General features: G+C 45.3%; 1 protein-coding gene across 5 annotated transcripts in view; it reads right to left on the bottom strand.

Moving 5' to 3' along the window:
* Positions 1 to 25,976, bottom strand: part of ARHGEF3 (Rho guanine nucleotide exchange factor 3) — a 284,073-nt gene that overhangs the window by 151,371 nt on the left and 106,726 nt on the right. Inside the window, exon 1 of one of the 5 annotated variants that reach the window (XM_084903129.1) lies at positions 2,871 to 3,144. The exons of the other annotated variants lie outside the window; for them this stretch is intronic. Within the exon in view, the coding sequence (XP_084759255.1) occupies positions 2,871 to 2,921 (51 nt within the window). The 5' untranslated portion in view covers positions 2,922 to 3,144. Of the gene's footprint in view, positions 1 to 2,870; positions 3,145 to 25,976 lie in introns of those variants that run through there. 5 annotated transcript variants of the gene reach the window in all.

Below are 25,976 nucleotides of genomic sequence, written 5' to 3'. Positions count from 1 at the left end.
ATCTGAGCCCAGGAAGTCCAGCACTGCCCAAGGTGAACCCTAACACCTAGACTTTGAACCCCAAACTCCTGACTCCCAGCCAGTGCTCCATGAGGAGCACTGCGATGGGAGCACCTGGAGTTTGTGGCCGCAGCTGCATGGGGTCTACAAGGAGCAAGGGAGAGAGGCGGTACACGCCACTAGCAAGACGTGGAAGGGAAAAGGTGGGGACACGGCCTGCCAAATAGGCAGGTATTTGAGGTCTGAGAAGTTAGAATAAACTTATTCGGGGCTGAAAGAGCAAAAGGGCTGCTTTCTGAGCTCTCCCCAAGGGACCCACCGACCCGCGCAGCATCGGGAGCTGGCTGCCCTGAGGGACATCCCCATAGGCTATATTTAGGTCCTGGAGTCACCCATTGTTTCTGTCCTGGTGGCCACTCCGGGGTCAGCACCCTGACCTCGCCCTCTCCGAGTCACCTCTGAGTGTTCCATCAGGAGAGGCCTGTTTAGGATCTGGTTTGAATCAACTTCCCCTCGGTGGCTCCCACTCGGCGTTCTGGGAAAGCTGTAAAAACACGGCTGGAACCGGCGCTTTAAGACGAAGCACCGGCCTTCCGAGGAACACGCCGCTTCCTTCCCTCCACACAGTCAGGCCAGGCCCCTCACCGCGGACAGAGGCGGCTCACAGCCCTGCGGTGGCTAAGCCCTTATGCACACACGAGGGATCCTTTTTTCTGGTAGCAACCAACACGTTTTATGGTCGATAAGACCTGCGACATAAATCACTGTTGTGAGTACGGACTCTGTGCGAGGCACCATCAGGAGTCATTTCATGTGCCCCTCATGGCAATCCTAAAGGCAGACACTATTTATTATTCCCATTTCACAGAGGAGGAAACAGATTCGCAGAGGCTGGATAACACACAGAGGGGTGCATGGCTACTAAGAGGCAAAGCTGGGACTCAGACCTAAATCTCTGTGGTTTAAAAGCCATGCCCTTAACCATTACACTCTATCATTTTCCCACAGAACCAGCGTTGCCAAATCTCAGAGGATGAATGCATGACATCTGTCCCTTACTCACCCTTCACATCCAATTACCAATCCAACCCAATTCCTCCAGGTCCTTTCCTGGAGGCTCTCAGAGCCAAGACATAAAAATTCATTTAATAATATCTTCAAGAGCAGAATAAAGATCAGTACTAGCCATACAATTACATTTTGAGTTCCAGTGCTACTCTTGGGAAACGTGCCATTAAAAGCACTCATTAAATCATTTGACTGTGAAATACGGAAGATGTGAGAACTATATTTTACTTTTTGGACAAGGTATTTGCATACCTCAGATTCATATAAGAGCTAAAACGAGTTTAGAGACATGTCTGAGAGGTGGGGAAACTGAGTCCAGAGAAGGTGGGGACTTGTCACAAGGACCTCTTATGTCGGTGTTAATTGGACCACGGCTGTTAATCCGCCAAAACGGGCTGATCTGCCAAAGTTCTGAAAAGTAAAGTGTCACCGAGGATGCTGCCTGTGACGGATGTGGGAAGGGACCCGTCATTAAAACCATCACATAGCGCACAATGGCTAAGAATGTCATTTCTGGATCCCTTCTGCCTGAAGTTGAAGTCTGATCCCCTACTAACCAGCTGGGTCACCTTGGGCAGATTAAATTACTTATCTTCTCTAAGCCTCAGCTTTACCATCTGCAAAATGGCAATGATACTAACAGCCAAACCCCACAGTGCTGTAAGAATCTCATGAGCTAATGTGAATAAAGTGCTTAGGAACATGAAGAGTATCTAATAAACGTTAGCTATCATCATACTATTTCCTAGCACTGTTGTACTGAAGTATGGTAAATCATTATAGATGTTGTCCATTTCCATATCTCAAAGGCTCAAAAGTTATTCTTTATCAGGTGAGCGAATAGCTGGGTGAGTGAGATGGGAACGAAGATATACACTGAGACCACCCAAATCACATGAAAAGACTAAAAAAAAAAAAAAAAAAACCATAAAAATGTACAATATGTCTATAATGGTCATGCACCAGAGAGATGGAATTAGCAATATAATTCTGAAACACAATTCTGATGGGAAAAATAGAAAAAGCAATGGCATTTCCTTTAGACTATAGTTTTGGCTTCTCCAAAGCTTCAATACCTACTCACAAACAAACAAATAAATAAAAGGAACAGAGTGAGCCTCGGGGCTCCTAATGAGCCCCTCCTGAAATGACCCAGGCCAGGCACCCACACTCTCAATGCGAACACTAGCGGGTCAGAGTCTCCGCCGATATTATCGGACTTCATCTTCCCGATGATGAATATATTCAAACCACCAGGATTGCTTTAAGGAAACCTACAAAGAAAGGTTGCTCCGAGCAGAATGAACTTGGAAAACTTAGTCTGACCATCTTCCAACACAAGGAAGAGAAGGTCTTGGAAATCCACGGTGTGATCCAAACACACCACACAGAAGGCAGCTGCATCCTTTCTTCTTCCCCATTAACTGAAAACGGGTCTCATAAAAATTAATATGCCAGCATCGTGGGCCAAGAGTGCAAGGCCCACCTCCCCTCGCTCTCCTCCAATCACAGATGCCCAAGGACACGCTGACACCCAGGCGCTCCGCTTAACTCACCATCTCCACCAAAGCTCAACCAGCTGTGGTCTGACACTCAACCACAGGCTCTCTCCTGGGTCAGACTAACGGGAGGCAGAAGTCTGCCTCCACCACTCCAGGTGTTCTTAGCAGCTTCCCGCTCAGCTTCTTGGGAGAGAAATGGACAGCTGCGCCCTCCACCACCTCAGCCCCTGGCACCGCTCAGCCAGGCCTGGGTGGGCACTGGGAGCTGGCCCAGCCCCAGCTCGGCTGCAGGGAGCTTACCTGAGCTCGGACAAAGAAGCAACACCACACCATGGGGCGCTCCGGCCTCATCCACGCGGGAGTCCCCCGCCCCTAGCTGTGGCGGAGCCCTGCGGACGGGACGGACGGGATACTCCGAGCAGAGTAGAGCATGGTTTCCCTTGAAGGAACTCCTCCCCCTCCTTGGGCTGCACGACAGGAAGTGACAGGGGCGATCAGTTACAAGTGTCAGGAGCTGAGAACCACACCAGCCGCCCGCTGCCTGTGCTGTTGCTTCTCGGAGCACCCGCGCTTTGGGCATTCAAAGGGACCCAAGAGATTCGGTTCCTGGCTGACAATCCCAGCCTATAAGAAAGAAACCGTGTTCCCTGGGTCCCCACCTAAAGCCCGGCTGGGCATGTTGGCAGCTCTGCAGGCTGAGCCGCTAGGACATCCTGCCCCCGCCCTGCAGCTTTGCAGACCCAATGCTGGGGTGAGGGGAAGGGAGGAGGAACGCTGGGAGCAGAGCTCAGGGTACTCAGGGAGAAATCAATAGCCCACGTGAGCTTCACCCAAAAGTCGGAGGCCCTGCCTGGATACAGAGCCCACACCGAGTCCCAATCTCACAGCAGCCCAGTGAGTGAGAGCGGTGGTGAGCACCACACCCATCCGTGGCTTTCTTTCTTTTTTTTCTTAAGCAAATGTTCTCGTCAGAGCTTCTTCAAAATAGCTGCTTCTGGAAACCTCCCTTTCAGCTTTTGACATGGGTTACGAGAGGCCTGACTGCTCTTCTGAGTTATTATGGAATAACTCTTGGCTGGCATTTCTCATTCGATGAGCCGGGGATCTCACCAGACTGAATGCCTTGCCCCAATTCCCTGCCATATGCAAAACCCAGGTTCTCTGGGTGAGAAAGACAGTTTCACAGTGAACTGCAAGGTTTCAGATGAAAACTATGTCCCATTCATCCCCTCCCCGCAAACAAATCAACACCCTCACCCTGCACAGTGGTGGAGAGCCTCAAGCCCAAGGAGACATAGCTCCGGTGTCGTTTTCAAATTTTTTTATTTTATTTTTCAGTTCCCTAACAAGGTAGTATTTGAATCGCAAAAACGTTTTCTTCTCTTTGATTTTTAGAGAGAGAGGAAGAGAGAGGAATGGAGGTTGGGGGGGGGGGGGGGAGAGAAGCATCGATGTTTGAGTGAAACACTGTTGATTGGCTGCACGCCCCAGACCTGGGATCAAGCCCACAACATGGGCATATGCCCTGACTAGGACTCGAACCAGCAAACCCTTCGTGCAGGGGATGACGCCAAACCAACAGCCGCACTGGCCAGGACGCAGAATTTTTTCTAATTGCAACATTAGGCTGCAAAGACTTATCCCAGAGTTCCCCAAGGCATGCTTATAAAGGCACACACTTTTTAAGAGCTTTTACCTCTCTTAGCCCTGAGTAAAGTGGGGAGCCCAATGAAGGAAGAGGGTTCACTTGAACGAGATTCAATCCAAAACTCCACTTCCGAGCTTACAAGAAAGCAGCTCTCCCACTCTCTCAGGCCAGCGGCTAGACCCCTGAGACAGGGCCTCTGAAGCGAGCCTTCTGCCCTGTCCACACAGGGACGCACCGGGCTCTGGCAGGAACGAAGACGAACTGCTGATGGCCAAGAATAAGATAAATGCCGCCAGGAACTTGCAGAAAGTGTTGAGGGGGGCGAGAAATGAGTGAGCCTGGCAAATGCATTTTTTATGGGGACAAAGTCTGGGGAGGTTTCTCAGAGCCAGAGACACACGGGCAGGATGCTGAGGGTGTTCTAGGCAGAACCGAGGAGAACAGCAGGGCGGGGTGCAGAGCCACAGGGCGCTTTGGAAGGAAAGCAAATGCTTTGAAAGCACCGCTCTGCCAGCCGGGGTTTTGCTTCAAGGAGCATGGGTGTGTATGTGTGTGTGTGTGTGTGTGTGTGTGAGGGGGTAGTATCTGAGAAAGAAGGAAGTGAAATCACTGTGAAAAGGTTCAGGCCTTTCAGGCAAGCTTCTGGGTCACCTCAAGACCCACATGCGGTCCCTGCCTGGTCAGGCACCCAGGAAACACTCAGTAACGTGTGCAAATCAAACAGCGGTGCCCACACAAGGTGGGTTTCAGCTCAGCCTTGGGATCCCCTGCTTCCCAAAGATTCCCCACACAGCAGGGGGGGGGGTGGCAGACAGAGAGAGGGAGGCATTCCTGAGAAGGCCTCTTGCTTCACCCTACTGCACCAAAAGGGCCCTGAATGTGGACAGGCCGGTGACAACCCTCGATCCGCCAGCTTTGGTGACTGAAGCAGCTCAGCGAATGAAGAACGTCAGTCCCCCCAGGGCCCGTGGAGGTGCCCGTGCACCCAGTCACGCCACTCGCTCCTGGAGGATTTTCAAACAGGCCACTTTGCGGAGCCCCGCAGCCAAGGTCGGGATCCAAACAGAATCTGAGATCCCCACGGCACATCTTTCTCGTCAGGGGGTGTGGGAGGCACATTCACACAAACAAACCCTAGAATGATGAGGCCTCCCTGACTTCCGCTGCTGCCCGGCCGAGAACGGAGAACCGAAACCCGGGGGTGGCAGCCCTTCCTGGAGGAGGTGAAACCAGAGTGGGCTCCGGGGCAGGTAGGGGTGGAGGGGGAGGGAGGAAGGAGGAGCAGCAGAGGCCCTGGCAGGCCAGCGGGCAGCCTGCAAAGAGGAAGGAAAGGACGGGGCACGGCCGTTTCCTCTGATGCCCCTGCTCTGACCGGAGGCCCCGGCCCCAGCCATGAAGCCGGTGCCCGCCCAGGGAGAGGCTCCTCCCGCAGGGCTCCAGGCCGGTCTGAGCTTCGTCACGGGAGCTTACGAAGGGACAGGAGTGTGGGCTTCTGTGCGGCATCTAGGACCCCGCCAGGGAGTCAAACGTGTTTCTCTATTGAGTCCTAATGTGAAAACTAGCTTAGAATCACGCTAACACATGCAGAGCACACAGAGCATGTAAATAGGGGTGTCGAACTCAATCAGAGAAGGGGCCAAAATCTAAAATCCAGCCTAAATCGCGGGCCGAATGGTTTACTGAACAGTCATAAACTGACAATGTCATAAACTGACAGCGGAGTGCAGTGATGACAGCGCGGTGCGGGCCACATTGCAAGGCCTGGTGGGCTGGATTTGGCCCGCGGGCCTTGTGTTTGACACATGTGAGTGAAAAGCGAATCTTCCAAAATAAGATGCTTCACTCCAACCTCACTGGCCCACGTGGAATTCAGCTCCCACGTCAGAGCCCGATGTAGACAGGGGGGCACACAGCCACATGCTGTCAGCGCCGGCAGGCAAGGCTGGGTGGGCACCGGGCACCACCGACAGTGTTGGCCTTAGGTCAGCTCCAGCTTGTTGGGGTTGCCAGGACTATTGGCCCAGGGTGACCAGACATTAAAGGTTTTTCAAGAGAAGCTGGAAATCCAGGTTTTATATAAAAATATCCCAGTGTTTAAATGCTGGCAACTGATGCCTCATTATTTTAAAAAATACCACAAACAAACAAAAAAGTTACTGGCTCGATTTTTTAAAATATATTTTTATTGATTTCATAGAGGGAGAGGGAGAGCGAGATAGAAACATCAATGATAAGAGAGAATTACTGACCTGCTGTCTCTGCATTCCCCCCACTGGGGATCGAGCCCACAACCTAGGCATGTGCACTAACCTGAATCAAACCATGTTAGTCATGGGAATTGAACCATGACTTCCTGGTTCATAATCGACTCCCAACCACTGAGCTACTCCCGCTGGGCATTGCTGGCTAGATCTGACCCAAGAGCCACCAGTTTGTAATCTGATGGTGATCCTTTTAGACATTTCCTTCTAAACACATAGGTTGCTGAGTATAACATTTTGGTGTGAGTGTGTGAGTGTGTGTGTGTGTGTGTGTGTGTGTACCAAAAGTAGAATGATAACATTATTCTACCACTTCCTTTTTCTCAGATATCACCCAGAGCATCTTTCCACATCATATACAGTTTGGACCCCTACTGCAGAGCCCTCATGGTATAGAAGTACTTTGCTTATTAATTTTTTAGCCCCTGCCCTGTGAACTCCCAGCAAACATAAAAGAGGCGCTTGAAATGTCGCCTGTAACTGCTCACTGCTCTTCCCTCTCCCCACGCTGAGAACATAACTCAGGACGAAAGTGCACCTGTGAGCAGATACGAAAACATTCTAAAGCCACAATCACTGAAACCATAAATGTTGACTGCAGACCTTTGATGTTTTAATATGAGAACTTACCATGAATTTTTTAATTTGATTTTTAAAAAACACATTTTTACTGATTTTAGAGAGGAAGGGAGAGGGAGAGAGAAAGAAACATCAATGATGAGAGAGAATCATTGATCGGCTGCCTCCTGCACACCCCACACTGGGGATGGAGCTGGCAAATCCTGGCAATTCCGGCTGACCGGGAATCAAACCATAACCTTCTACTCCATAGATCAACACTCAACCACTAAGCCATGCCGGCTGGGTCATTTGATCTTTACAACTGTCCTGAGGTCGGTCATACTATCATCTCCACTGTACAGATTTCTAAAAGCTGAGACTCACACAGGGGGATGAGCCTGCTCAGCAGGGCCTGGAGGTGGCGGGGTCAGGAGTGGAGCCTGGAGGCTCTGACTTCAGAGCTCCCGCTGCTCACATCCAGCCGCCAGAAGAGACAGCCAGAAACCTGCCCGAGGAGATTCCACAAGGTGGCAGACGGCAAAGGTTGGACTGCAGGCCACTAGTGGAGAGGATCACTAACAAATGGGACAATTCATTTCTTGAGAGAATAAAAAACAAATGCCTCTTTTTAGGCCCTACTTCACATTCACTAGGGGGGAAAATCTGCATAGATTAAAGTGCAATATTAAAAAGAAACATATAAAACTATGAAACCCTAGGGGTTCTCAGGGTATAACATTTTTCTTTAAGTGTATGGAGTTGGCACCTGTTCTCCACATCCATTAAATAGCCAACTTCTTATTAGACTCTAAAAGGTCTGGAACCAAAATGGGAGCCTAGCTAAGACCCCACAATGCTCCTCTAGTCACTGGAATTCAAATTGACATATTTCCTGTGTTGTTATTATTCTTTACACCTAAGGACATTTTCTATTGAGAAGTTTCTAGCTGTTTCTAATATTTTCTACCAAAAATATTATAAGAAACATACTCATCAGGGTTGTGATAAGTTCATTTGCATAAAACAAAATGGTGAGATCTCAGTAGAATTACTTCTTCATTAAAAGTTGATGACCAGGCCCTGGCTGGGTAGCGCAGATGGCTAGAGTGTTGTCCCAGGATGCCAAGGTTTCGGGTTCGATCGCCAGTCAGAGCACATGCAGGAATCAACCAACGAATGCATGAATAAGTGGAACAACAAATCCATTCCATGCCCTCTCCCCTCCCTCTCTCTCTCAAAACCAATAATCAATAAAATTTAAAAAGTTGGTGACCAAAAACTGGAATGTAAGACCTGAAATCATAAAACACCAGAAGAAAATATTGGTGGTAAGCTCCTAATATAGGCTTGGGGATGACTTTTTGAATCTGACACTAAGAAGCAAAAGCAGCAAAAGCAAAAATAGAGAAGTGAGATGACACCAAACTAAAAAGCTTCTGCACAGCAAAGAAAACCATCAATAAAGTGAAAAGACAACCTACTGAATAATTTCAAATCATGTATCTGATAAGGAGTTAATATCCAAAATATATAAAAACTCATACAACTCAATAGCAAAACCCACAAACAATCCGATTAAAATAGGGGCAGAAGATCTAAACAGACATCTCACCAAAGAAGACAAAAGATGCTCAACATCATGAGTCATCAACAGGATTGCAACGTGATGAGAAGAATGTGGGAGCAGACCTGGCTGCCCCAGGCCAAGAGTGAATAAATAGCAAAGTCTTCATCTGTGGTTTCGACACGAGAACTAAATATAAGTGAGGCTTGAGCATGGCCGTCTCCACAGACTGCTAATCATGGCTAATCTTGAGTGCTTATCTTGCTGGTTTAGTCACGAGCCACAGTTGGAGCACTGTATTTTCAACAAATCTGAACTGGTATAATCAAATTCCCTGCATTATTTTGCAACTGATACATAGACAGCTATTTTTAAAAAAGCAAATGAAAACCAAAGAAACCAGTATGCTGCGAAGCTACTACCACCAGCCCAGCCTGGCCCCTTGACGAACACAGGCCCAGGAAGCCCCGAGAACTTTGGCACAGAGCAGACTGGGGCGCTTGCAAACCAGCTCACTCGGGTTATTTCTTAGAAACTCAAAGGACCTGTCTATGGCTTTTTTCAAAGGGCCGCCAAGTCCCCTTCCTTAGACTGTCAGTTAAAAGCGAAACTCCAGGGGGTGTTGACCTCTGCCCAATTCTTAGGAAAAAGAAAGGCTTAAAAAACTGGTTAGCTGATACCTATCAGCCAAAGAACTTCCTTACTTAGAAATGAGACTTACTATTCAGCATTATAACTGTCAACATTGATGAGAAGTGGAACATCTGAAGATGAGGAAGGGGGCTGGGATTCCCAGCACTTGAATACTCAGGAGGATTTTGAGAAAGTTGCTTCTCTCACAAAGCCACTCTTGACAAACTGAATTTCTTAGATAACAATATATAGCAAAAGCAGAAATAATTTTTATTAGAAAGTTCCTCCTTGTGGCTCTGACTCCAGATGTCTCCTCAAGGACAGTTTCTAGGAATAACTGGCTGGCTGGAATAATCAACAGTAAATTAATACGGGAACCCTGTGATTTTGGGCTCTGGCATGACTGCTCAAATGACCTGGTAAGTCACTTCTTAACTTCCTTCACCCTCGGTTTTCTCATCTGTAAGACAGAAATAATAATTCCATTATCCCTCCCAGGCTGAAGAGAGAACCACAGGAATAACTGATCTAGAACTAAAAACGACAGGGATATCAGAGGGTCATTATATTACTCTTTCTATTTTTGTATAAGTTTAAATTTTCCATAAGAAAAAAAAATGTTAACGACAAAGCACAGTAATAATGACTTTGCTTACTTTTTTTCAAGCAGAAAAGGAAGGTTTTTGGTGTAATGATGAACATTAGTTCAAATTTTCCTCTTAGCAAGCTGAAGAGTTGATACTAAATACCACAGAGTTTGATTTTTACCCCGATATACGTGAGAACTGTCAACTGGGTACCTAATAAGAAAAAAGCAATAGAAATGTGCAATTTTCCATTTCCCCTCTTCACTCCAATAGAGGGGGAGAAATGGGAAGGTCGTTAAAACTTAAGTCCTACCTATTTTTTAAATGGTATATAATGCTGACTTTCTTGAAGTCCTTGGGCCCAAAACTTTTATGAAAACACCCCCAAGGCAATACCAAGAGATTGAAAAGCGTGTGTAGACCCTCAGGACTCAGAACATTCTTTTTCCTAACAGTGCAAATGGTTTTTGTGCTTTATTTTGTCAGGTGTGTGCCTTTGTGTCCTAGAAGAATACTGTAAAGTCACCTTTTCCCTTAAATTAGAATCGGAAAGGAATCACCAAAACACTGCAAACCTGCAAACCAATGGACGATACTCAGAAAAGGCCCCTCCCTAGGGAAGCTCAGTGCCTCCTCCCAGTTAGGGCTCGGCCCTGGAGGTTGTCCCTTTAAATCAGACTTCCTGGAGAGGCTCAGAGACTTGGCCATGCAGCTTCCTGGAGACAGAAGAAGATAAACAATAAACTTTGCAGCAAACTCTTGGACAATAAGCCCCACGTGGCCATCACAAGAAGCAATTATAAGCACTGACAATAGCTATGGCATTTCCAGCAGGAATGAAAATCCTGATAAACCCAGCAGAAACATGCTACCCCACACACCTGCACAAACTCAATTAACTTAAAAAAAAAAAAATAGTTCCTAGCTTCTCATCAGATTGAAAAATAGTTGCTTCAAAATCCGGCACTCTTTTTTTTTTTTTTTTTTTTTTTTTTTTTTAAATCACTGTCTAAGAGGAAAGCAGTCAGGTCTTCCTTAAAGTGCCACCACCCATTAGATGAACACTGCTAAGGCCAAGTGTCTCCAAGAGTCACTACTGTCTCTGTAAGGGACATTTATCACCCTCTGGAGACTCCACAGCTCAAACCCCTTCCTAGGTTGGGGAAGCCCCAACTCAGAAATCACAGGGTTCCCACATTCCACCAAAGGAGATGAGGATGCCAACATTCACTTTTCCAGCTTCCTTTGCAGCTAGAGCACGAGAGCCTGAGTGAGGCTCAGCCAATCAGATACTCCCACTTCAGACTTGGCATCAGAAACTGGCATGCAAAGCAGCAGGGACTCTGCAGACACGGTTCTGGTGAGGGTGGAGACAGCTCACAGAGGAAGCAGTGAGTGCAGATGGAGTAGCCATCCTATATAATAAAAGCCTAATATGCTAAGTGTCCATCATCCAGTCGTCTGTTCAACCAATCAAAGCGTAATATGCTAATACGCTAAGACCACTCAAGTGCTCACTATGACATACACTGACCACCAGGGGGCAGATAGTCCATCAGTCAACTAGTCACTATGATATGCACTGACCACCAGGGGGAAGACAGTCAACCAGTCAATATGATGTGCACTGACCTCCAGGGGGCAGATGCTCCAACTGGCAGGTTAGCTTGCTGCTGAGTCAGGCCCCGATTGAACACCAGTGAGGTCCCTCAGCCTGGCCTGTGCCCTCTCGCAATCTGGGACCCTTCGAGGGATGTCAGAGAGCAGGTTTTGGCTTGATCCCACAGGCCAGGCCGAAGGACCCCACTGGTGCATGAATTTGTGCACCGGGCCTATAGTGTTCTATAACTGGTGCCAGTGGCACCACCAACACCCACCCAGTAGTGGCAACAATGGTGTCCTTGTAGGAAATGTTTGGTAGTGTAATTTGGGGTTGTTCCTGGTTCCCTGATCCCTCCAAAATTACCTGAGCTTCCTACTAGTATGTACTTTAATACATTCATTTTCTGTTTAATCAGACCTGGGTTTTATTGCTAGAGTTCAGTTCATGCACACAGAACACAGGAAAAGCTAGAGCTGAAGTATTCCAGAAATCAATCCCACAGATTATTCTTTTTTTCTTTTTAATATATATATACATTTTTAAAATATATTTTGTTGATTTTTTTACAGAGAGGAAGAGAGAAGGATAGAGAGTTAGACATATCGATGAGAGAGAGATCCATCAGCTGCCTCTTGCACACCCCCTACTGGGGATGTACCTGCAACTGAGGTACATGCCCTTGACTGAAATCGAACCCGGGACCTTTCAGTCCGCAGGCCGACACTTTATCCACTGAGCCAAACTGGTTTCGGCTTTTTAATATATTTTTATTTATTTTAGAGAGGAAGAGAGAGGGAGAGAGTGATCATCAATGAACACTGTATTTTCTCTTTCTCAACATCAATGATGAGTGAGAATCATGGATCGGCTACCTCCTGCATACCCCCAACTGGAGATCAAGCCTGCAACCCAGGCATGTGCCCTTGACTGGAATCAAACCTGAGACTCTTCAGTCCACAGGCTGATGCCTCTATTTATTGAGCAACACCAGCCAGGACCCCACAGATGATTCGAAGCCCAAGGACTGAATGGCTTCTTTCACACTACAAATTCAACCTAAACACTGACCCCCTGGCCTATAGGGCCCTGCATCAATGGGCTCATGTTTCCTTGCTGGACCTCACCTCATTCTACGCTTCACCCTCCTCTCAAACTCTGGCCACACTTGCTGTTCCTTATTAGGCTCTTTCCTGCCTCAGGGCCTTTGCACTTGCTCTCCAGAAAACTCCTCCGGCTCTTCCCATTGCAGCAGCATCCTTCTCATAGTTCAGTCTCGGGTTACAGAAGGTCTTCAATGACCAGGCTGTCTGAAAGACCACACAGCACACCCCCACCATCCTCCATCACAATACCCTGTTAATTTCCTTTCCAGCACATATCCTGTGATTAATTTATTTCATTTTAATAGCAATAGCAACCACCATTCTTTTTGTCAGGAACAGAGGCCATGGCTATATAATACTGCTTGAGATATCTTGGTTTCCTGTTTCCTATTTTAAATACATCAGCTAAACACCAGAATTTTAACAACAAAACAAATTCCGTGTCTATGCCTCCCGACTCCCTCTCCCTGCTGAATGAGACGTGAGGTAAATGTGCCCTCCCAACAGGAGTTAAGCTCTGCCTTCCCCTCCCGGAATGTGAAATTACACAGAGCTCTTGCATCGGAAATGTATGGAGAAAAGAAGGAATTCCCCCGCTACTTGACTTTACAGCTCCAACCACCTCTGCCCAGATTCCCTCGGTGTGGTAACAGGATCCTCACCTCTGGCTTGTGTCATCATTAAAGTGAAAGGCTCATTAAAAAAAAATGTACAGGGTTGAGGCACACAGGGCCTCCTGCGTTGAATGAGCATCTGGGGGCTGTGGGAGGGGTCCCCAGAAAGACTCTCTGGGGCTGGTTGAGAACCAGCACACAGTAACAGGCCCCGGAAAATGATGGGCTAAATTTGTAGCTGACGTCAGCCAGGATGACAAGGGCCTAGCATCTGGAAAGTAGACTGGAAATTAATAAAGGCCATTTAGTACAGGAGTTAGGAATGGGAATTCTGAGCCAAACAACCTGGATTCAAATTCCAGGGCTATCACTTACTGTGTGACCTCTGCCGACGTACTTAACTCTTCCGCGCCTCAGTTTCATCATCTATTAAATGGGGATAATAAGAGCATCTGCCACAGAGGGTCTTTGTGAGGATGGAGTTAGTTGCTTAAAACAATGCCTGGCACATGATAAGAACAACAGCAACGCCCTGGAGATGATATAAGAATGAGCTCTACAGTAACATCATGGACAACTATGTCCCATGAGGGCCGACAAAAAGCAATTATTGGTGCTGACAATGGGTGGGACATTTCCAATGGGGATGCAAATCTATGCAAATAGTTGTTACTGCTATCATTATAGCATATGTATTATGATATATAATAAAAACATATTTTTAAATATGGAACATGCAACCTTATATAATAATAGTATTATAATGTTTTAAGCCAATTAAAAAAAAAAAAAGAGTTTTTCAGCCAAAGTCAGGGGTTTGAGGAGAGGTGCCCAGAAGCAGGTGCCATGGTTTTTGGCCTCCCCCAGGTGGCACCCATGTGAGCTTGGGCTCCGCCACACAGGATTTCCTCATTTCTGCAAAGAAAGTAACAATAGCACCCTCTCCATAGTTTGTGCCAAGCACTGCTGCTTGATTTCGTTTTTCACATGTAATTTCCCCACAGCCCTGTAAATCTCATGCAATTCTGATGTCCATTATACACATGAGAAAACCCATGGCCCCGCGATGTTAATCGAATTTGCGAAAGGGCATGCAGCTAGACTGATACCCAGAAAAACCTGACTGGAGCCAGCATTCCAACTCCTCAATTCTCAGACCCGTACAGTGTATGCAACAGACCCTCTGCAGGATGCAAGGGGTAACCAGCGGGTGCACGGGAATCACCCTTAACAAGGGTGTATGCCGTGACCACGGGGGGGGGGCGGGGGTTTATCCCGGGATGCTAGGCTCATACAATATTTGTAAATCAATAAATACGACACATCACACAAACAACCTGAAATACAAAAATCACATGAACATATCAATGGACACAGAAAAAGAATTCAACAAAACCCAACATCCATTTTTGATTAAAAACAAAACAAAACACAAACTCTCAGCAAAGTGGGAATAGAGGGATCATGCCTCAACATAATAAAGGCCATATGTGACAAACCTACAGACAACATATCCAACAGGCAAAAACTAAAAGTATTTCCCCTAAGAACAGGAACAAGATAGGGATGTCTGCTTTCACCATTCTTCTTCAATACAGTACTAGAAGTCCTAGTCACAGTAATCAAACAAGAAGAAGAAATAAAAGACATCCAAATTGGAAAGGAGGAACTAAAACTGTTGTCATAATTTGCCAATGGCATATTGTACACAGAAAACCTTAAAGACTCCACCAAAAAACGACGTGATTTAATAAATGAATTCGGCAATGTAGCAGGATACCAAAATAACACCCAGAAATCAATGGCATTTTTATATACCAACTAGAGGCCTGATGCACGAATTTGTGCACCAGTGTGGTTCCCTCAGCCTGGCCTTCAGGATCAGGCTAACACCAGCTCTCCAACATCCCCCGAGGGGTCCCGGATTGCGAGAGGGGCACAGGCCAGGCCAAAGGAGCCCACCAGTACATGATCAGGGCCGGGACATGGGAGGTTGGCCAGCAGGGGAGGGATCATGGGAGGTTGGCTGTGGTAGCACATTGACCACCACCAGGCAGCTCCTGCATTGAGCGTCTGCCCCTGGTGGTCAGTGTGCATCATAGTGACAGGTTGACTGGTCATTCAGTCATTCGGTCATTTGGTCACTTAGGCTTTTATATATATAGATAATGATCTCTTAGAAAAAGAATCTAAAAAAAAAAATCCCACTTATCACTGTAAGTAACAAAAAATTAAAATACTTAGGAATAAAGGAGGTAAAATACCTGTACTCAGAAAACACAAGACGTTGAAAAAGAGATAGAAGAAGGAAAAAAGAGACAGAGGGAGATATAAACAAATGGAAGAATATACCTTGTTCATGGATTGGTAGAATTAGCATCATTAAAATGTCCATACACCCAAAGCAATCTATAAGTTCAATGCAAGCTCTAGTAAAATACCAATGGTATATTTCACAGATCTACAACAAATACTCCTAACATTTTATATGAAACCAAAAAAGACCCCAAATAGCCACAGCAGTCTTGAGAAAGAAGAATAAAGTTAGAGGAATCAGCATACCAGATATCAGGTTATACTATAAAGCCACTGCAATCAAAACAGCCAGGTACTGGCACAAGGCATACAGATCAATGGAAAAGAACAGGAAACCCAGAAATCAACCCAGGCCATTACGCTCAATTAATATTTGACAAAGGAGGCAAGAGCATACAATGGAGTCAAGACAGTCTCTTTAATAAATGGTGTTGAGAAAATTGGCAGGTACATGCAAAAAACTAAAACTAGACCACCAACTTACATCATACACAAGAATAAACTCAGAATGGATAAAAGACTTAAATGTAAGTCGCAAAAATATAAAAATCCTGGAAGAAAACACAGGCAGCAAAATCTCAGACATCTCTCACAGCAATATGTTTACCAATACATCTCCTAGGGCAGTGGTCAGGAAACTGCGGCTCTGTTGACTAATGAGTTTGCTGACCACTGTCCTAGGACAAAGGAGAACATAAACAAATGGGACTACATCAAAACAAAAAGCTTCAGCGCAACAAAAGAAACTACCAATAAAATGAAAATGAAAAGGGAGCAAACTGTATGAGAGAACATATTTGGCAATCATACATCTGATAAAGGATAATATCCAAAATATATAAGGAACTCATTCAACTTAACAAAAGGAAGACATACAATCCAATTAAAAAAATGGGCAAAGGACCTAAATAGATAGTTCTCTAAAGTGGACATACAGAGATGGCCGAGAGACTATGAAAAAATGATCAGTCACTAATCATCAGAGAGATGCAAATTAAAATGATAATAAAGTATTACCTCACAGCTTTCAGAATGGCTACCATAAACAAATCAACAAAGGACAAGTGCTGACAAGGATGTGGAGAAAAGGGAACCGTGGTACACTGCTGGTAGGAATGCAAACTGGGATAGCCACTGTGGAAAACAGTATGGAGGTTTCTAAAAAAATTAAAAATGCAACTGCCATTTGACCCAGTGATCCCACTTCTAGGAATATATCCTAAGAAACCTGAAACACTCATCAGAAAGAACACATGCACCTCTAAGTTCATAGTAGCGCAATTTACAATAGCTAAGACCTGGAAACAGCCTAAGTGCCCATCAGATGAGTGGATAAAAAAGCTGTGGTACATTGACACCATGGGATACTAGGCAGCTGTAAAAAAAAAGGGGGGGGAGGAGTGCTGGAATCTCTTACCCTTTGAGACAGCAAGGAGGGACCTGGAGAGTATTGTGCTAAGCAAAATAAGCCAGTCAGAGAAAGACAAGTATCACATGATCTCACTCATATGTGGAATCTAATGAACAAAATAAACTGATGAACAAAATAGATCCAGAAGCATGCAACAGACTAAAGAACTTTAGAGGGAAGGCAGGGGTGGAGGGATGAGAGAGATTAACCAGGGAACTTATCTGCATGGATGCATAGCCCATGGACACAGACAATAGTGTGGTGAAGGCCTGGGAGGGCCGGGTGCAGGGTGGAGGGGGTAAATGGGGAATAAAAGGGAGACATCTGTAATACTTCCAACCATAAAAATAAATTTTTTAAAAAGGGGTGTGTGTCTTCCCGTTGTGGATATCTGCCCTTATGCCAGGCTGTGAAATTCCCCCGTGTTGGGCACCTGCTACTCACCAGGTACCATGTCATCACATCACTGCCATCTCATCACCATGGCAACCTCCAATACAAGGGCTGGAGGGCACTGAGGCTCAGGGAGTTTGAGTCCTGACCCCTGGTCACAGAGCTTGTCAGTGGTGACACCCCACCACACTTCTAGGTCTGTTCTACTCCCACTCGGGCTTGGAGACCGGCTCTGAAAATACCCCTTAATGTCCCTCAAGAGCCCCTCTCCCCCTCATTACCTCCCACTCTGAAAGCACAAAACTGCTTATTCTGCATCGGGATAATGACCATGGGGGCCGAGCAGGACAGAGCGCAGGCTATAATTACTGCAAACAATTTGCATTCCAAATCTGAAACGCACTCAGGGCCCCACTCGAGCCCTGTAATCAGCTTAGCCTCTCCCCAGATCTCTCGAAATGAAGACATGGCCCAACTGAGCCACAGCGGTGTCTGGAAGCGATGCCTCTGCCCCCGGTGACTGCCACCTGAGGAGAAGCTGCTGAGAAAAGGCCAGGGTGGAGGGGGATATTAATACTCCAGAGAGGTCAAATTCTTCAGTTGCAGAACCAAAAACAAAACAAAAAACAAAAACCAGCAGCCAGGACACCGGACGGGCAGAGCAAGACCAGTGAATAACTAAGGCAGGAAAGGCATTGCGTAACACAGGGGCCTCGGTGAGAAGTGGATGGACACCCTCCCCTCCTTTATCGAAAGTTGCTGCTTGGCCTATGAGTCACCACACATCAGGGTGTGGTGGCTTTGCTGCCCGGGACAACACAGGGCGCCCCCAAGGTCAGCAGAAGGCCTACTGTGTGCACAACAGGAGAGCAAATAAGGCCTACTATGTGCGCACCAGGAGAACAAATACATCGTCTGAGTTAGAGAGAAGAGTCTGGGGAGGATCTCCCCATGGACAAAGAGCATGCTCTATGACTTGTGTGCTCCCAGGTGGGGAAAGAGAGTGTAGATTGGGATATGAGGACAGAGATACCAGAATTTTCAACCCTGCCTGTGGCTTCTTACACCTGAACCAGAGATCTGAACTAGTCATTTTGGTTCCAAGTGGCTGGAGTTCGGTGGTTAACTATTCACCATAGCCCTACTTTTCTGATTTGAGAGAGAGAGAGAAGGAACGGACAGACCACAAGTCAATTCCCATCACTCCACATCCTGACTGAAGATTTCCATGTGAAACCTCTATTGAGTTAATGGTATCTGCAAGCTGAATCTGGACTGCCCTGAAAGTCAGAGTGTCCCTCAGACTTCAGTGTGCCACAGATCAGGGGGGTCTGATAAAATGCAGATGTGGGCTCAGGCCTGGGTGGGGCCTGAGATTCTGCATTTCTAACGAGCTCCCAGGTCCTGCTGCTGCCGCTGTCCAAGAACCACACTTTGAAAACCTTTGCTAGGAGACATGCCAGTGGCTTAAGGAGACTGAAGAAAAAAAAATTATTCCCTATGTTTCTACTACAACCAAGATGTCAAGTAGTGAAGTTGTTCTAAGAGCAAAAATATAAACTCAAACACGATGTATCTTTAATGTTCTTGCTTCTGAGTTATCCCACTGGATAATTGGATGATTGTCCTTGAAGGAAAACCTTGTTTAGATGCTATTAACTAAGGAAAATCAGCAGATTTCTTGGTGAAGTTTCTTTTCTTTTTTTGTAAATAATTTTTTTCAATTACAGTTGGTATTCAATATTGTATTAGTTTCAATATGTACAGCATAGTTAAGGTGACCAGACGTCCCGCTTTTGGCGGGACAGTCCCGATTTTTAACAATTTGTCCCGCATCCCACGGCGTTTTAAAAAAAAGTCCCGATTTTTGAAGCATATAACTTATGAGGTAATCCATCTGTAAGTCTAGTACCCACTTGACACCATACACAGTTATTGCAATATTACTGACTATATACCCTGTGCTGTACTTCCCATCCCTGTGACTGTTTTGTGACAGCCTTGGCCGAAGTTTCTGGAATAGCCCTGGATCCACTGAGGTTCCAAGGACCTGCAGCATCAAAGGACAATGTGGAGAGGGAACTTGCCTTTGCCAGTGTTATCATTCGCGGACACTTCTCTTCCGTGCAGTGGGGTGGCCGGCCCACTCCAGGTGCAGCCTGTTCTAGAAGCTGAGTTAGTAATCTGCTAACCCAGCCCATCAGCTGCGGCTGGGGGCCTCTTAGGGACTTGAGCTCTCCTCATCAGTCACAGGCTGCCCCTTACCAACCAGACAGCACTTCAATAAAAATCACTCAACTAATTCAACACATTTCTCACAACTGGCTTGAGCTGGATGCCCCATCCCACTATGCAAACAGTACACAATGGACTCCTGATAGCATCGGCTCACCTTTGCCAACATAAACACTGCCAGGCCAGCAGGAATGAGCCCCATGACTGTAAGCAACAACAGTTGCATGATTTTGTTTAAATAAACAAACCTAACAACACGTGAAAATGTTTTTATCTTCTCCTATGGCTATACCAGAGACTTTCTTTATATATATATGCTGGGGATCAAGCCCACAACTCGGGTATGTGTCCTTGACCAGAATCAAACCCGGGACCCTTCAATCCGCAGGCCAAAACTCTATCCACTGAGCCAAAACCTACCAGACTTTCAAAACTGAGTTTTTCTAGAAATAAAACCAGTGTCAAGTGTAAAAAACAGAAGGCTGCTGAGTGGAGAATACCCAGTGGAAAAAAACCTCTGTGTTTCTTCCAGAAGTACACATGTAGACAGGTTTTTTAAATAAGTTACTAGAATTTCTAAAACCAAAATAACTGACTTGCATTGTCTACTTACTGCCTAATGGTAAAGAACTTTTTCCCCTATTCTTGTCCAGTGCACTTTTTAAAAAACTGTGTTTTCATTGATTTGAGAGAGAGGAAGGGAGATAGATAGAGAAATGGGAATATCGAAGAGAGAGAAACATCACTGATAGGCTGCCTCCTGCATGCTCTCTACTGGGAATTGAGCCCGAAACCCAAGCATGTGCCCTGACCAGGAATCAAACCATGACCTCCTGGTTTATGGGTCAACATTCAAGCACTGAGCCACACCAGAAGGGCTGCAGCAGAAATATTTCTTAATATATGAAAGAAGTTTTAAACCACTGGATAACACAAAATTGCATGTAAAAGATACATATAGTAGGCAACAATGGTCTTTAAACTGAACTCTAAAATAGAAAAAAAAAATAGAAAAAAAAATGCAAGTGGACAAGTGAAGGGAAATGGGCATTTATTCAAGTAGAGAGATGATGTCAAGTAGGAGGGACTCAATGGAGGGGCCGGGGTGGGGTGAGCTACATCAGAATGACTCACAAAACAAGAGGGAGCAGTCACTTCCTGAGCAGCGGGTGCGAGAGAAAGGAGAGCGGAGCGAGAACAAGCACTGAGTGGCACACATGCAGGCCTCTTAGTCACTCTGGATAATAAAATGAATACATTTTTAAGAGAAGGGAAAAAGGACATGACATCAAGACTGTCAAATAGGCAACAGGAGACTTTATTGTGTCTCAAGAACAGCAAATCTTGTCCATTTGTGCCAATTCTATAGACTTGAAAAGACTATTCCAGCCTAAAACTCAAGATTTTCCTTCTTTGAGAAGTTTTAGAATTTGGTGATAAACCTATTGATGCCTGGGAAAAGTTGGCCCCAAGAAAAATGCATTTGACTTTAATTACACAAGCTCTACCATGAAAACTTACTTTTGGGGTGGAGGGTATTTTTATTGGGGGAGGGGGGAGATGGAGGGTATTTTTTAAAAGCCAAGTATCTTTTTTTTAAATCTTCACCTTAGAATACGTTTTATTGGTTTGAGAGAGAGAGAAAAGAAAAGAGGGGGAGAGGGAGAGGGAGAGGGAGAGGGAGAGGGAGAGGGAGAGGGAGAGAGGAAGAGGGGGAGGGGGAGGGAGAGGGAGGGGGAGAGGGGGAGGGGGAGAGGGAGAGAGGGAGAGGGAGAGGGAGAGGGAGAAACATCAATGTGAGAAACATTGATCAGTTGTCTACCCTATGTGCCCCCACCAGGGATGAAACCTGAAACATGAATATGTGCCCTTACTGGGAATCGAATCCATCACCTTCTGGTGTATGGGACAACACTCTAACTCAGGTGTCGGCAACCTCCGGCTCCGGAGCCGCATGCGGCTCTTTTTGTTAAGTGAAAAAATCCTGTTTCTGCACGATCCGGTATAAAGCATTAAGGTAAGAAACAATATATGCAGTGTTATATTTGTTTTAAATGTCACAATGGTTTTGCGGCTCCCAGGTTTTTTTTTTCCCTTCGAAAACAGGTCCAAGTGGCTCTTTATGTCTTAAAAGTTGCCGACCCCTGCTCTAACCAATTGAGCCACACTGGCCAGGGCAAGCCAAGTATATTTTTGACATCAAAATTCCTAGGCCAAGTTTGCAATCTCTAGTCCTCTGAGTTTCAATAATAAGCTCATGAGGAGGAAAGGCTGCCATATTAGGTGTTTTTCTCTAATTTTCCCAAAGTGATATTCCAAAGTATTATCCCAAGCCATCATCCAGAAGCCGTAAAAATAATGTGCCCCAATGCAGTAAGATGTAACTGAATTACAACTGAGTTACCTATTAACCATTGGAATATTATTAACTCGTTGGAGGAGGATGGTTTTAGAGCTGTGGTTTCTCCTGACTGTACAGCACTCATTCTTATTAAGGTGCTTTCCTCCCCTCTCAAATATCCAAGTAAGATTTATGGATTTTGTGGTCGTTGTTGTTAGAAAAGGAAGACAAAATTCCTTCAAGTTCACTTTTAGCAAGTTCTCACATTTGAAACTCCTCCACAAACACATACCATATTTTAAAATTCCATCTTAAGTAACCGTGGAACTTAGACCAATTCAATGAGCTTTTCTAACTTAGATTTATGCTTGCTGGGGTGATTTGTATTCTTAAATGTTCAAACCTAAAACTCCACTTCAAACCTGCAGTTTAAATATATGTCTTCTCAACCCCAATTTTCTTCTCCTTGAGTATAAAAATCATGTATGTATGCATCCTGTAGAAACTTGGAGAACTCAAAACAAAACAAAGAAAATGTATCAAGTATAACCTCACTTACTGAGAGGAAATCCTTATTAATATTTTGGCATATTTTCTTTCAGTCCCTCTAAATGAATTTTTTTTCATAGTTGGATCATTATTATAAGTACAATTTTATTTTCTACTTTAAAAAACTAACAATAAAAAAAATTCCCCTGAATTAACACTCTTCTTTAACATCCCCTATGGTTGCATAACATGCATGCGTGTGGATAAAACACAGTTTTCTCCAACTGTCCCACACTGTTGGACACGCAGGCTTTTTCCACTTTTTCTATCATTATAATGACTGCCACAGTGAGCATCTCTGTGCATAAATCTTAATCCTGGTGAGTTATCCAGGACAGAGCTAGAAGTGAAGTTTTGGGGCCAATAACCATAAATATGTTTATGGTTCTTGACACAAACAGTTTTCTAGAAAGATGAGATGAAGTAACACCGGCACTGAACACCTGTATGTCCTACTGCACCCTCACCAGTATGTCAAGTTATCACTTCCTAAAAGGCTGATTAGAAGGTTAAGGTTCCACTCCCAGTCAGGGCACATGCCTGGGTTGCAGGCTCGATCCCCATGAGGGGGGCATGCAGAAGGCAGCCGACCGATGTTTCTCTCTGGTGGATGTTTCTATCTCTCTATCCTTCTCCTTTACACTCTCTAAAATCAATATAAATATGCTTTAAAAGGCTGCTTAATTCTGTAGGTGAAAAACAACACTTGGAAAATTTTCCAATCCTTGGACCAACCTGCTGAGGCCAATGATTTCAAATGTTCCTTCAATATCAAAATAATCTTCTTCTATCATTCAAAACAAGATGTTAATTTTTCCCACATATAAAAATGCAACCAAAACCACAAACATGAGAAGAATGTAGACACTTGTTGGGTGTTCTCATTGAGCAACTAAGGTGCCATGGCGAAGAAGCCAAGGTCAGTCGGTTTGATGTACCAGGCTGTGGCAGTACGGAGCGATGCCCAGTGCAGAGATGTGAGCAAAATAAATTCAGGCTGAATCCACTGCCAGACTTCTCGAGATACGTGAGATTTGAATGCCCATAAGTCAACACTTATCAGAACACATTAGAATGTTCAAGAATATATGTAGACTACATTTAAAATTCATTTAACACCTTTTTACATGAGAAATGTTCTTTCCTCCCTCTAAATCAGTGCGTAATCCCATATACCTCCAATGTGGTTTTTTTTTTCCTTTAATAACACATACATGCAAAGAGCAAATGGTCCAGACTCAGACTCCCATATCCCAAGGTTTGAAAACTAATCACTCCATAACATGGAAAAATATTAGATAAAAGAAAAGTTTTTCTATTATACTGGTAATGTTTTGGGCTACCTTTGCCTCATTCTCTTTCCAGGAAAATTTCCCCCACTTTTCCCAATGTTGCCCACAGTTTCTGATGAGTGGATGTAATACAGGAAAGTATTTATTCAGCAATTAGTATGTCATAGACTCAGTGTTAAAAACCTGATGTGGATTATTTAATTTAATTCTCATAAGTGGTTAGTAAGTAGAGCACGTGTGTGCTAAACATAGATTGGAAAGGGTAGAAGAGCAAAAGATACCTAATATTCATAAGGTACCAGCTACTGTTCGTTATGCAGTAAATATGTATGAGGCTTACGAGGCACTAAGTGGGCATGGGCACTGGCACATGTGAGGCTTATATGGCTACCACTGGAGACACCGTCCTGGCTCCTCCGCCCGAGAAACACAAATGAAGCAGAAATTAGTCAGGTGTCCGCCAGCTCATTGGCAAACTCCAGCTGCTGACCAGGTATACTTGCTTTTGAGACTTTTTGATAAAGCAAGCGTATGTCATTGGCCCAGGGAACATTCAGTCTGTGGGCCTCTTGCTTGAATTTCAACCCTGGTCCTTGCAACCACATCATCAGTGGAGAAGGCCGATGCAATAGAGAGAAAGGATGTATTGGCATTGTTAACCTCAGGGCTCAGGTGGGATCCTTCCGTCCCATGTGCACCCTCTCCGTAGTTCAACTTACTCATCTCTCCCCCCACCCCTTGCTTCCAGCTGTGTGTTTCAGTTGGTTTAACTGACAGTGCGATGTGAGCACTTAAAGGAGGAGGAGCGGCTATTTAGAGTCACAATGAGCTAAACCCATTCCAATCTGTTCACTGGGCCACATTCACTGGGAAAAGAAAAAGACTAATGAGAGAGAAGAAAAGTTCAGTGGCAGGACTTTCACTGACCCCCACGCGAGGCTTCACTTCCCACCCCAGCTTCTGACATGGGCAGGAAACAGAGAAATGACATTTCACACGGAAGGGGGAAAGGGAAACTGAGGGGGAAGGTCCGGCTTCAGAAAAGAAATTTTCCAAGGTGACGTAATCCTTCATTTCTCAATAACACCGTCCCCTCCCATGCTCCACACTGCCCGAGGGCCTTCAGGAGGTGCCGAGAGCACTGCTCTGATAGTGTTTGTATAATAAAGGCTAAATTGATTAAAAATAAAAAATGGAAGGGGGGAAACTCCATGAAAAGTTATAAATGTGACAAACCACAAAGCAATACTTAGACTGCTTCTGGGTCACCTATATTTTTATTGCAAAGAAAAATTTTAACGGTGCCACAAGGATTGCATTTAAATCTCTCCAAATAAGACTGTGCCACCTACCCTCCTCCATCCTACTGAGGGGCCTCTGTCCTTCCTCAGATATACTCAGCTGGCCTTCTCCTTCTGCTTCTCCGTGGAGCGAGGGGTGCGGAAAATATTAGCTGCTTGTAACTAGGAGTCTCTCCTACCTGAAATGTCTGTTTTATACACTTGTACTTACTAGATGCCTTTTCCATGTGCGGTGCCCCTTTTTAAAACCACCTTATTTAAAACCACCTCTTATTTAAAACCACCAACTCTCCAAAGCCGGTTTGGCTCAGTGGATAGAGCGTAGGCCTGCAGACTGAAGGGTCCCAGGTTCGATTCTGGTCAGGGGCATGTGCCTTGGTTGCGGGCACATCCCCAAAAGGGGATGTGCAAGAGGCAGCTGATCCGATGTTTCTCTATCATCGATGTTTCTCTCTATCCCTCTCTCTTCCTCTCTGTAAAAAATCAATAGAATAAAAACAAAACAAACAAACAAACAAACAAACAAACAAAAAACCAACGCAGCTCTACTACTTCCCAATATTATAGAAATGGTCTCATCCATCACAGAATGTAATTTTCCAGGGGCTGCTAGTGTTTCAATTAACCTACAGAACTGTTGTTTTTTGTCACATGAGCAGTCTAACTTTTGCTCCCAGATCAGACTGTCAGGAGTGAAAAAAAAAAATCAAACCAATAGGAGTTTTGTTCACTTGAGAGATGGGGAAGACTTACTATGTAGACAAGAATTGCTTGCATCTGTCTAGTCAGCCTCTGCCCTTCTTCCTCCAGGTTACTATGGTTACCATGGAGCCACCATAGTGGTACAGCAGAGCTCCGTTCCATGGCCATTGCTGATTGGTCCAGGAGTATCCACCTGACCAAGCTGGGCACACCAAAAGCCCTCCCTGGTAATTTTGACTCTGAGAGCCAAAAGGTTGTCTCTCTGCAGATGGCTGTATGTCTACAGCAGTGG

Source organism: Pipistrellus hanaki (genome assembly GCF_964339955.1).
Source record: "Pipistrellus hanaki genome assembly, chromosome: 13".
In the NCBI taxonomy this organism is placed as follows: Eukaryota; Metazoa; Chordata; class Mammalia; order Chiroptera; family Vespertilionidae; genus Pipistrellus; species Pipistrellus hanaki.
This window is presented reverse-complemented; position numbering and strand designations above follow the sequence as displayed.